This window comes from Dreissena polymorpha, chromosome 12, assembly GCF_020536995.1.
Source record: "Dreissena polymorpha isolate Duluth1 chromosome 12, UMN_Dpol_1.0, whole genome shotgun sequence".
Lineage (NCBI taxonomy): Eukaryota > Metazoa > Mollusca > Bivalvia > Myida > Dreissenidae > Dreissena > Dreissena polymorpha.
The window spans coordinates 8,447,796-8,461,416 of NC_068366.1; the positions used below are offsets into that span (position 1 = coordinate 8,447,796).

At 33.7% G+C, this 13,621-nt stretch overlaps 1 protein-coding gene across 7 annotated transcripts in view; it reads right to left on the reverse strand.

Annotated features, from left to right (window-relative positions):
- Positions 1-1,525: 1,525 nt before the first annotated feature.
- LOC127852360 (uncharacterized) overlaps positions 1,526-13,621 on the reverse strand; it is a gene marked incomplete at its 5' end in the record, with an annotated part of 39,907 nt that continues 27,811 nt past the window's right edge. For 6 of the 7 annotated variants that reach the window (XM_052386318.1, XM_052386314.1, XM_052386317.1 and 3 more), the window contains 7 exon segments: positions 1,526-2,098; positions 4,267-4,311; positions 7,004-7,036; positions 7,489-7,521; positions 8,279-8,308; positions 8,711-8,743; positions 9,261-9,299. In XM_052386318.1, the coding sequence (XP_052242278.1) occupies positions 1,899-2,098; positions 4,267-4,311; positions 7,004-7,036; positions 7,489-7,521; positions 8,279-8,308; positions 8,711-8,743; positions 9,261-9,299 (413 nt within the window). 7 annotated transcript variants of the gene reach the window in all.

Genomic DNA, 13,621 nt, shown 5'->3' on the forward strand with positions numbered 1-13,621 from the left:
GTATGTCCGATCTATGTTCAATTACACTAAATTATTAATTTGTTTACTGGTAGTGGAATATTGAATAACCTCTTGGACTTACCTTTAAATGGCTCGAACAATGCGAATACAACCGAGATATATATAACAAAATAACATTGTTAAAAACGATACAACAAACCCCGATAGATCTCGCATGATTGTAACATAACAAGAACGCATTTTATTCCTCTCTATGCGTTTTACAAAGTTAAAAAAATATACTTGTACATAGAATATACTTAAAAACAGTGCTATTTGGAAACATTTCGAAATTGTATTCATTTCCTTAACGTTAAACTTGTCCTGACCTTATAAAATAGTACAAACTCATTTTAAACATGTTCATTTCGCTGCATGAACTTCCCAGTGTTCGCATATAATGTTTAAGAATGAATGAGTTCCGACTATTGGCGAATAATTCTACTTTCCTCGAAACAATAAGAGACAACATTGTTGGGAACAATATAGCAGTGTGCTGGCCCAGAACAACAACCACATAAATTACATAAGTTCTTTTTTAAAATGCAAAATTGTTTATTTCTGGGTGATGTTTGCTTTCTTGGTGATATTTGCTAATTAATTAAGTAAAATGTTTGACAACAAATCCAATCGCGGGGTCGTTCCCGACTCGACCGCATAACGAGATTGATGATTGACTGTTTCTTATCCATTCTTCTACAATCTCTGATTGTCTTTTACTAACATTCGTATCTAGGAAAAGCGTGACAATCTAAACTGACCGTTGTGACACGATTGAAATACTGTTTAAACCTGCGGAAATCCAAATTAGCAAATTGTATAGATGTTTGATAAGACGTGTGTTTTTAAGGCGACTTAATGAACCTTCAGTAAAACATTTATCTGCAGCGCAGCAATTCGCTAAATTAAAGATTGATGTGTCGCTGAGTTTATTTACAGGGCGAGTCTTTTGTTCGAGCATTTCCTTGCAATCCGAACAAGTATGTTACCCGAAACGCTGTCAAAATACAAGTTTCGCTCAAAGTAATGCAAAATCAATCTGGACCATTTATGAGATATGCCATGTTTCATTAAAGGTTTCTCCTCCTTTAAATAGCCGTCCTATTGATGAAGACTTATTTACTTTCCTTTTTTACTGATCGTCGTCAAGGTAAGGACACGGAACTGCCAATTGACAAACGGTTTCAGTTACAATTGATCAAGTTGTTTGTTGTCGAGTGTCATTGATTATTATTTGTACACAAACGGACGATTCAGCATATTCACCGTAACTTACCATGACGCGAGACTATATACCGAGGAAATATCGTGGAATTGTCATAATTTTATGTTAATCTTTAAAGCAGATTATATCAATAAAAGCAACGCATAGAATTGAAAGCAACATACTGCAATCTGCAGTGACACACAATATGTGCTCCAAACACTTTATTTTCGTCGTCTGTCAATACCATGTGTCGCGGTGAGTGGTAGTGTATGGCAGTCTATGTTAGGATCGAGGAGTTAAGCACACAATAACACACTATCGGGCAAAACGTGTATGTACTTCAAACAATACTTCTGTTTCAATGATAAACATAATCAAAATGACAGATATTATAAAATATTACGTAGGGTTTAAGTTTCGTGTTTTTTTAATAATAAGTTCTATAATGTACTAGACACAACACTTAGTGTGAATACCAGTGTCTAAAATCACAATTCAGCAAAAAGATCGTTGTGCATATTACACATTCACATACACATATAAAAACTCAATCGCTCATGTAAAAACTATGACGTCAATACCAGGACGTTAATATCAATGTTCCATAACGCTGTTAGTTGTCTTAATACAGCTTGCCTAATTGCACTGCATACAATTAATATTCAAACGTCTTTACAACAGTTTGTTTCTTCTACTGGAGCTTTTGTTCTTTAGAGTCATCCTCCTCCATCGTTGGAAAGTGTAGGAACATTCGTATTACTTCAGGAAAAATATTTCTGTGCAAAATCAACTTTGAACTCACAATTTCTAATGCAATATTGAGCATTTCGAGTGTGATTTTTACGTAAGCGTTCAACTGTGTTCTACATTCCTTATCGTTCGTTGTTGTTTCTGAAATTATACAAATACAGTTTATAATAGTGTATACATATAAAGTTGTTTACTCTAGGCATCATCAATCATCGATTACAAAATTCTTCAGCTGTAAGGAACATATGCAAATTGAGAAATAGAAAGCTACGCCGTGTGCAATCATGAGCGTGTAATTGTAATAATTGTTATGTGTGCATGATATATATACTCGTATTCAAGTTTAAAGTCCCCGTTCATAGCTATATATATATATATAGAATAATAAAAGTAAAAACACGTGTCTGGGATTTTAAATATATATTGATTTAGCCAACGCGTTTCGCATAGCTCATCAGGGCATAATACAATATATTACAACGTTAAAATGTCATGGAGATAACGTCATATCAATTATGACGTCATAACGTCAATAAATATTAAATGAAATTTAATTTGGGTTTAAATACATGTATAAAATGTTGTTCTTTTGCTAACCTAGCTGAAATATTGTTCGAAAATAGCTTATAAAATGGAAATATTTTAAATTTTGGTTCATTATATGAACATTCATCTAAATATTTACTTAAAGGCATCTGTCTTGTTGAGGTGTCTCGCATTCGTTGTTCATGGACAGATCGCCTAAGTTTATCGCCAGTTTGGCCTATATAATATTGTTTGCATCCATTGCATACTTATACATAAATCACAGCTAGGTTAGCAAAAGAACAACATTTTAAACATGTATTTAAACCCAAATTAAATTTCATTTAATATTTATTGACGTTATGAATCCACATCGTTCGGTTACCCATTATGAAGCCTTACCTGATCAAAAATCAGACGAAATATCTATTAAATTTAGTATATGGTCATTCTTACAAAAAAAATTTGGAAACGTTTTTTCTAACGTTTTCTTCCAAGAATATTGCTGACACCGTTTTTAGTGAATTTTTCTAAGACCGTTTTATGTCAAAAAATCTTCTTATAACCTAAAACAAATTTCGTTCGTAAAACAATTCTATCTGCACTATAAATCTCAATCTCCTACGCAGTGGCCTCCCTTATACTAGAAGTTACTGACCGGGCGAAGCAAGGGAAGTAACTGCTTTGAGGAGTTTCTATAAAAATCTGCATTCAGAAATCTGAATTCAGAACTCAATCTGTTGTGCACGTCTGCATCTAACGCTTACCACAAGTTTTACGACAAATTCTTGACGCAGACGAATAGGGTAGCGTCTATTTTCATTTGTGAAAAGATACAGATCTGTCCGTGCTTAAATTTTGAAAGGCTTGGGTACTTATTTTTCATAAGCGTTTCAAACACTGATGTAAATGGAAAGATTATCTATTTAAATAGTCGGTAATTGTTTGAAATTATTGATTTGAGAAATTCGCGGATGGCGATATCGAACTACATTATACCACGTGACGCCATTCTTCCCTGTATCTTACACCTATGCTTTTAACGCCATCGGCGCTCTCGTTTCCCAGCGTAACCGCGTTTAAAGTGCCACCTGGAAGTTTCGTGTCTGGTTCCTGTCCCGAACCTCTCGATAAATTTTAAGAGGACGGGAACCAAGCTGCCTTTACATTTATCAATGATAATCAGAGAGGTATGCCGATTGAGAAAATTTAGCCTACCCAATCGGACTGGATCGGTCTTTAAGATAGGTCGCCATTGTGAAGATTTTTTTAATGGTATGATAACTTAGACAAAATTGGGGAAAGGGGCGAATTTAGCGAAGAGAAGGTAAGAACCATTGCAAACACATCTGTTACAGACAGAAACTGAGTTACAACGCTACGTTTTACCTAAATCTATATATTTATCTTCCATATGCGAAAGCTTAATACAGATATAATTTGCATAACTCACGACGCTGCAATTATTTTCGCCTATTGCATGTATTTGTGATCATTTATATATTATTGTATCGAGTAAAAACCGATTTTGACCAGGTTTTCGAAGTCAATCTCGATAAAAAATATATTTCATTGAATTTATATAAAGCGTATTTCTCGCTTTACGATTTATATGCAAAAACACGATGGAATGTCTCTTTAACACCGAGTTTAAATATATTCGAACCTCAACGGCCGACCACTCGAAGATTAACCGCTATTCATATTTATAAAAAGTTGAGTTGTTATGGATTTTTTAATTGTATTATACTGTATAAGCAAACGTATTACTGCCCTTCACTTACCAGTGTATTCACGAGATTCTATGCGATGATAATATTGCATCGTCCCTGAAAACGCGTATTGTTTACATTCAATTCACATTAAAACAGCTACTTGCACTTTTGTTCTGTAAACAATTTGTTCAAGATCATATGCATCGAATTAAAATATTTTAAGCGTGCTGATATATATATTTATTATATATATATATATATATATATATATATATATATATATATATATATATATATATATATATATATATATATATACTAATTTGTTGCATGTTCTATAAAAAATATAGTACAATAATAACCTTTCCTTGAGTATTACGTGTGTATTTAACAGTCTTTAGTACAGTATGCATGTTCTCTTTGCTCTTCACCAGTTTTAAGATCATACAATAACGCCACAGAGTAATACAAACAAAATGGAACTACCATTACGACAGTAAAGTTAGCAATATATTCAACACTATTTGAGCGTGTTTTATTTTTTTATATTACTCTACCAAGACTCCATTTTACTTAACTAAAATACATGAGCGAAGCACGCTTTTAGCATGTTCAAATAACGCTGCATTTTTTATTACATAATACTAAATCGATACGCGATCTGATTTTCATTCCGCAATCAATGTATTGTGCATGCTAATTATCTCGTAAATATCAGTAATACCAATAATACCATTAAAGAGGCAGACCGCAATGTCGAAATACATAATGTGATGACAGATACAAATTGTATGACATGGTAACGATAACATTATGTAAATACAATTGTATATCTTATATTTACATTTGTGTTTTGCCTGACATAGTATATTACAAAAAATGACGATTTCAGGCAGCAAGGTTTTCAACGTTGAAGATTGTATTAATATTATTAGTCTCAGTAATTCTGCTCAAAATAGTTCTGCACGAGCTACCTAAGCTACACACGAACTTTAAGAGTATACAAACGTACGTATTTGAGCTGTTATTAGTTTTTAAATTTAGTTATAGTGGTCTTAACCGCAATGGCAAAAACAGAATATCTAGCTAGGTCTGCATGTAAGCTAACAACATACATAATTTCAAAAAACTGCCTACATTAAAAATAAAGCTATCGAGGAAGCGGTTTATGTATTTAAAAATCAGTGATCGTGATATCCAAATACAACCCTAAGCTAGGTCTTTAAGTAAGCTACGTACACAAACAATGCCAAGGCATCGTCGCAATCAAAACTCAATTTATTAAGTTGAAAATGTTTTCTCGTTTTAGAAAACAGTGACCTTCCGCTAGAACCAACAAGGCCCGAATGCAATCGCATGATGGATCTCCGTGAATGCTTCTTATTACATAAGTTTCATCAATTGAAAGCAAACGCAAGTTTATATGGCACACATCTATTTACTCTTTTATTTATAGCAACAGTGACCTTGAAGATATATACTCACATAATTAAATTCAATATATCCATGCAAACAAAAATATTTAGCGGAAAATGCTTTTTAATTTAGTAATAGTAACATTGACCCTTCTTTCCATTAAAAATATTTTGACGTCATTACTGTTTTCACGTTTAGGAGAGACACTTTTGTTAACGTACTGGTCTTGCAAGCAAAATGACGTCTCTACATCGTCAAGACTTGTGGTAATGTATATTTAAATTTCATGGTGTAACATTCCGGACAGGCACGGGTACACGGACGCACCCAAACATGTAAATGCACTAAAAGTGTTATTTATACAGAGCTTACAACAAGAGACATCGACTAAAACAATAATTTAATTGACCTGTCAATTCAATGCAGGCTTTCTTGTAAATTCCTGTTTTGAAACGAATATTGATATGTGTTGGATGAATAAGTTCACGCTTGACCATAAACCGTATTTATACGTATATATACATTGTTTTTGATTCGTAATAATTTATCGTTAAATCGCACTTTTTCGTTTGTATGTCGCTTATGGTGTTCATTGTAAAAATTGACATATTTAATTGTGATACGCTCAGGAATAACGCATATAGCATTGTGTAAAACTGTGTTGTTGTTGAACATGCAAATACGTCCTTACTGTTTGTAGTTTATACTTAAAGAACATATTATGATCTTAACGTTTTAATCGAGATTAGCTTGAACATCACAAGTCTATGAACGATAACGGTGTTAAGACGGTGTTAAGACGTCGTGATAAACGGTTCCGTTAATATCCACTCCATCGTATTGTGTGTGTGTGTGCGTTCGCTTGAGTGTGCGTGCATGCTCGTGTGCGTGTATGAGTGTGCGTTCGTTTGGGTGTTGACTGTGTCAGCGTTGTTTAAATGCAGGCCTGTGAATATTATTTATACATTTAAAATTGTCAAATAAAATGCACGACACATTTTGATCGATGCTTTTGATTCATGTATTGAATGGTGAATGACAGACCTTGCGATGATGATTTTTTGAGAATTGCTATTTAAGTGTAAGTTTGGCCAATGGCATACTTCATTTTAAAGTAATAAGTCATGCATTGATAACATTATAACACAAAAATTTAGTTGTAAATTATAAGTTTTATAAGTTATGCATTTAACATTGAATTGTGTGATTAGAATAATTAACACGCAACACACAATCACTAAATGTGTATCCTTTGTGGTAACCTATTTTCAATTGTTTTCTTATGTAAAAATACATGCATTAAAAAGCACGATTAAGTTAACACGTAAACAAATTTGACAACGAAACCGAGGTTGCAGCACGCGGCTTTGAGCAACATAAGTTAACGTACCTTTTATTTCCGTTACAGTTTTCTTGTCAGCCCCTAAACATACAGGAAAATTGAAGATATCAATAAATAATGACAATGTCCAATTAAATATTAGATCTTAAAGATATATTAAATATATAAAAAGCGTATTATGAAAAATTATTTCATAATTATTTAATTTTATTATCGCCGTTCGATTTCCAGAACACATATGATATTGACATTGTTTTACTGACATAAATGTGGATCGTGCGTTCAAATGATGTTTACAAAATGTATAAGATTCAAAACATGGCCAGGATGCTTGGTAGATGCGTATATGTTAGCGTGAACATAATCATTTTAATTAAGATAACATATTGACACATATAAATTAAGCATGATCATGCAACTGTATTGATGCGCAGGATAAGCAGTGCAAATACCTTGGCAATTTGCAAGGTGCATGAACACAGCACATTGCTTTAAATAACAAAATGTTTAATACAAAAAGCCAGCATACACACCTTTAAGTAAAACTCCTCTTCGATCATACTTTGCTGAAAAGAATTTGATTTTATGTATTTCAGATTCATTATAAACAAAACATGTGCCATAAAAGAATTAGATTGCGTTGCAACAAAGCATGTTGTTTACAATAGTCAGGTGGTCATAGTAACAGTCAAGTAACATAAAATCGATTTTTATATGACTGACGGTATTTAATTAAAAAGGTTACAATAGTTATGTAATCTCATGTTGAAAAGATCTACCAACATTAGGTCTTGTATAATTCAAAAACGCCATATTTTAAGACCATCACATTGGCTTTATTTATGTTATATTCTAAGTGACGCTATTCTTTTATGTCGAAACATAAATAGATTCGGATAACGTTTATATAATTATATTTTTGAGTCAATAATACTGCCGTTGCATATAACAAACTTGTTACAACACACTTGCTTTACATAATTTAATAAATCTATCATTTATAAACTGAAAACATGACTTTAAATCTAGCCCCAATAAGATCACGATACTGTGTGTCATATCAAGAATGACTACAAGACAACAACCAACAGTTCGTATGATATCCCGGGATTGAAAATAATGAGCAGAGGCGCAAGTGTACGTCCAGTTAGAATAAATCACTTAGGTCGCTTATCTCGGAAAACATTAAATGTTACTGTTTAAAGTGAAATAGATGTTTAACGTTTTTCAAGGATGGAACTAAGTTTAAAGCTTACTGCAATAAACACCTATGCGCAGTCTCAAAATACGTACGTGAAGAACAAATGCTAAGCATAAACAAACCTTCTAGCAGTTTTAAACGTCGTTTATATTCTGAAAAAAAGAGAGAATAAACATGCGCTAATAAATAATCGACGCATACAACCAATGCACTAAATGTATTACATGCAAGCTCGTAACATTCAAAGTTTTATTCAAATCAGTACATGAAAACAGTTATTGACAGCATAACGTTATTGACAGGAAACGAAATGGTGAAATGTGTTTGATGAGGACGAGAAATAAGGTCATTTTTGCGGTATTAAAGTTTCCGCGAATGCGAACATTTTTTTGACGTTATTTTACTGTCCTTTATGTTCATTTGAATAACCCCGTTTCATTTAAGATTGATAAATATTACTTTAAAAAAAATTTGTTTGTTATCCCATAATGACTTGCAGTGCATGGTTATCGCAGGGTTATTGAAAGAAATAAGTTAATTCAAAAGTCACTTACTCATGATGACATTTTCAACCGGTTTGCGCAAAGCTGGAAGATTTATAAAACATTTATAAACTCTATTTTATTTCAGTTTAAATAATACAAATGCAAAATAAGAAGGCTTTCGAAGTTTTGTCGAATCTATGTGATTTGTCAAGGGACCAAAAAGCTATAAGTTTATATATTTTAATTGCCAATGCATGCCTTCCTTAGCAATATCGTCCTCGGCGTCGATTAACAACTGTACAATTCAAAATGAATACATGCTTTTAAGAATGTTTATATCTAAGAAGTTCTTACACCAAACAACAAAACAATCAGATTTGAAATATTAGATTGTGTTAGCATATATATTGTGTTTAAATTTACAATACAAAATTCACACACAAAATTGCATTTAATAATTAACACAATGATTATGAAGGATCCATTTGAACGAAGTTTTAATAATAAAATAATTTACACAATTAATGATGGACGGACAGACAAACTTACGGAGAGACATGATAAACGAAGGATATTCTATACTCTATAGGAGACTAATAAGCTAATGGTCAAGGCATACCTTCGATTGCAAAATCGTCTTCGGCGTCCGTTAATAACCCTACAATATAATATAAACAATGCTTTTAACAATATTTATCTTTAGAAGTACTTGAAATAAATACAACAAATGAACCATAAATACTAAAACAATATATATTGTAATAGCAAATTAATTGGATTATATTAAATACAAATTTAATGTCTATGGGTTGAACTACGTATCAAGGGAAGGTGTCTTTTATCTCGCTCTTTCTACAGACCACCAAACTCTTGTCAGTATCTATTAGAATGCATAAACGATTCGATCTTACTAGCCGTTGACACCGGCATGGCGAACATTGTTATCACTGGTGAATTTAATCTCGCACGAAAAGAATAAACCACAGTGTAGGATCAAAATGGACTCCCTTCTTTTACAGTATAATCTCACACAGATCATTAAAGACCCTACTAATTTTACTGAAACCTCGAATTCCATTCTTAACCTTTTTATGACAACATCTTCATTGACAGTGCAACAAAGTGGCGTTGGGGAACAGCTGATCCTCCATGGCTACATAATAAATATTCGCAATATAATCCGACGCCGAAAACAAGCATACACAAAGCCAAGGCTACCAATTTAGACCAACACTGGCACATCTATCGCCAGCAACGTTACATTGTCAATACTCTTGTCAAATCGGCAAAAAAGGTTCACTTTGATAATCTCGCTAAACTGTTACGTGAAAATCAACACGCTTCATCCGACCTGCTGGAAAATAATTTAAAAAATCACAAATAAAATCACCTCACATAACGATTTGCATCCCTTAATTCATAATGGTACCATATATGAGTCTCCCCTTGATAAAGCGAATATTCTAAATTCATATTTCCAATCTCAATCTACTTTAACTACACCCAGTTCGCACATACACAGCCTACATTCCCAAGAGCCAGATTGCCCCGTCTTTGAAGATCTCATTATTTACCGTCATGATGTCTTAGATTCCATAATAGTTATGAAAAAGGCATAAGGTCGAGACCAAATAAATAGTCAAGTCTAAAAACAAATTACATCTGAGATTGCAGGTCCACTATAAAAGCTTTTCATTTTTTCCATCAGAAATGGTAGGGTCCCACGAAGTTGGAAAGAAGCAATTGTTTGTGCACAAAAAGTCTGACCCTAAGGGTGTTGGTAATTATAGACCGATCTCCCTTTTAAGTGGTTTAAATAAATGTCTCGACAGAATTCTCCATTAATTTATTTTTAACCATTTAACAGCTACTGACTTTATAACCCCATTTCAATCAGGTTTCATTCGACATGCGACATTTCTAAGGCCTTTGATAGAGTATGGCATGAAGGACTTATTTACAAGTTCCGACTAAGTGGTATCTCGGGCAATCTTCTAGTTTCGTTAAAAGACTACCTACATTAGAGGAGCCAGTGTGTTGTTATCTCCGGCTGACCCATTACCCATAAGTGCTGGTGTTTCTCAAGGGTCTATATTAGGACCCATTCCCCCCCCCTCTCTCTCTCTCTCTCTCTCTCTCTCTCTCTCTCTCTCTCTCTCTCCTCTCTCTCTCCTCTCTCTCTCTCTCTCTCTCTCTCTCTCTTTCTCTCTCTCTCTCTTTCTCTCTCTCTCTCTCTCTCTCTCTCCTCTCTCTCTCTCTCTCTCTCTCTCTCCTCTCTCTCTCTCTCGTCTCTCTCTCTCTCTCTCTCTCTCTCTCTCCTCTCTTCAGTTCCTTTCGTCTCATAAACATCTAGACTTAACTTTCTCTGATACATGTTCCTGGCATGACCATATTGAATCAATCAAAAACAAAGCATGACACAGAATTAATATAATGCGAACGTTTAAGTTTACGCTTGATAGCAAGTCCTTTCCATCGACATACACAACATTTATTAGACCAATTCCTGAATACGCTGATATAGTCTGGGACAACATTAATACACAAAATAAAATAGAACTTGAAAAGATTCAACAGGACGCAGCAAGGATATTCAGCGGTCGAACACGTTTGGCATCTTTGAAAAACCTTTATAATGAAACTGCTCTCGAACCATTAAAAAATAGGACAACAAAACATTAACTTACCCACTTCTATAAAAAATATAATTCACAATCACCCCCGTATTTGTGTACACTGATCCCCACTAGCGTGGGAGTAAGATCGGCTTATCCTTTTCGTAATTTTAACAATATTCGCAGCATTCAATGCAAATCACAACTGTTAAAACGATCTTTCCTACCATCAAGTATAAACTTATGGAACAATCTACCGGAATCGATAAGAACGGTTTCTTCTCTCTCTGCTTTCAAAGCAAAACTTAACAATGATAAACAAATAATTCCCCAGCATTACAAAGATGAGGAGCGGACGTCTAATGTTCTACATGCGCGTTTACGAATGCATTGTAGCAGCTTAAATGATTTTTTGTACGCGAAACACATTGTACAAACTCCATATTGTCAATGTGGTGTGATTGAAGATACATCTTTTTCTTCATTTGCCCCATTTATAGACAAATTAGAGTTATCCTTTTTGACAATCTGTCCAGTTTCCAACCCATAACTTTACAACTACAGTCAATCTTGTATTTAGAGACCACTAAAGGGAGTAACCAAAAGTGGTCTCTTAATAAAATGGTCTTTAAATAAAAAAAGGCCATTTGGAATGAATGCGGACCTGTGATTTTAAATCCAGATATTGGATTACCCCTTTTGACACAGCGATTTCAGCTTTTGTAATCAAATGAATCTAAATATAAATAAAATGAATAAAACAACTTTTTACTTAAAATAAGTTGTATTTGTTCTCTATAATTCTAAATACAATGTAAATGGCTTGCACGGAGAATGGGTTTTTCCGACTCCAAACTCATTCGCGATTAAATTTACGTGCACTTTTACTCGTCGACACTTCCAATACCCGAATTTTCTTATTCAACGTTAATACTTTCTGTTTTGACATTTTAAGTGGTCGCATAAGACAAAAGTCGCTTAATTCAAGTGGTCGCAAGCACAAGATTGACTGTACTTCTTTTCGGTTTTAAAGACGGATCATTTGAAGTAAATTCATTAAAATTCTAACATGTTCAGTCTTTCATCCGAGATAGTCATAGATTCTAACCCTACTTTATCTCAGGAACATATTATATTCTGCTAACGATGCCCCGTGTCGCAACTGCTTCTTTTCTCATCGCAACTTATCATATACTGAAACTATACTCTTTCACTTCTTTCCCTTTCCTTTCAACTTATTAGCTTTTATGTTATCTACACTACTCTATTATACTATTTGCATTATAAATAATATTATTTTTCCATTTCTAAACGGTATACAATTACTTATCACTGAACCATATTGTTCGTTATTTTGCCATGTCTTTAAATAGGTGTTATACGTTTTGTTGTTTACACCATAACAGAAGCGCTTCTAACTGACAGAAGAGAGACACAGTATAAGCCTCGAGCTTTCTTCTCAATTCTGTCCAATCGTATCTTACTGCCTTTATGCTAAGCAATACTGCAATTTTTACCTGCCTAGTATATTATTCAAATATAATATGTATGTTTGTCTTGTTTCGCTTATATGAACTTTCAAAGAACGGAATAAATAGTGTTTAAACACGATAAGTTAAATTCATAGAATCAACAATTATAATGAAGGGTATATTTTAACTCAAATTGTATGACAAAGTTATTAAATTTGTGTCATGCTCCGTTTTTTATGATCGCATATTTCAATTGCAAATATTGTTATGTCATTACTTGTATCACGTTCAGGAGAGACCTGTATGGGTACGTACGGGTCTTGCGAGTGAAATGTCGTCTTTTCATAGTTAACATTTTTGGAAATGTATAATTAAAGTTCATGATTAACAATGCTGTATTATATCGGACAAGCTCGGTTACACGGACGCACTTAAACACCCAAATGCACTAAAAGTGATATTTATACCGAGCATACTAAATGCGAGATCGATTTAAAAACAAGCAAATTCGTTGAATTGATATCACCCGCCAATATGCTTCTGAACACAAAATGTTATATTTGACACTTAAAAGCATTTTTTTCAAGATACAAAGGGCCATTACTCCGTTATAAGCAGATGGTGTACAAGGCCATTTGGCGTGCCTTATCCTCTTATCTATATATATACTCATACCAAGTTTCTATGAAATCCGCCAAAGCACTTCTGAGATATGGCTCCGGACACACACTAAACGCGTTTGTTCAAGACGCAAAGGGTCATAACTCCGTAATTAACAGATGGTGTTCAATGCTATTTAGCGTGCATCATCCTCTTATCCATATATATATATACTCATACCAAGTTTTAATGAAATCCGCCACAGCACTTACAAGATATGGCTCCGGATGGAC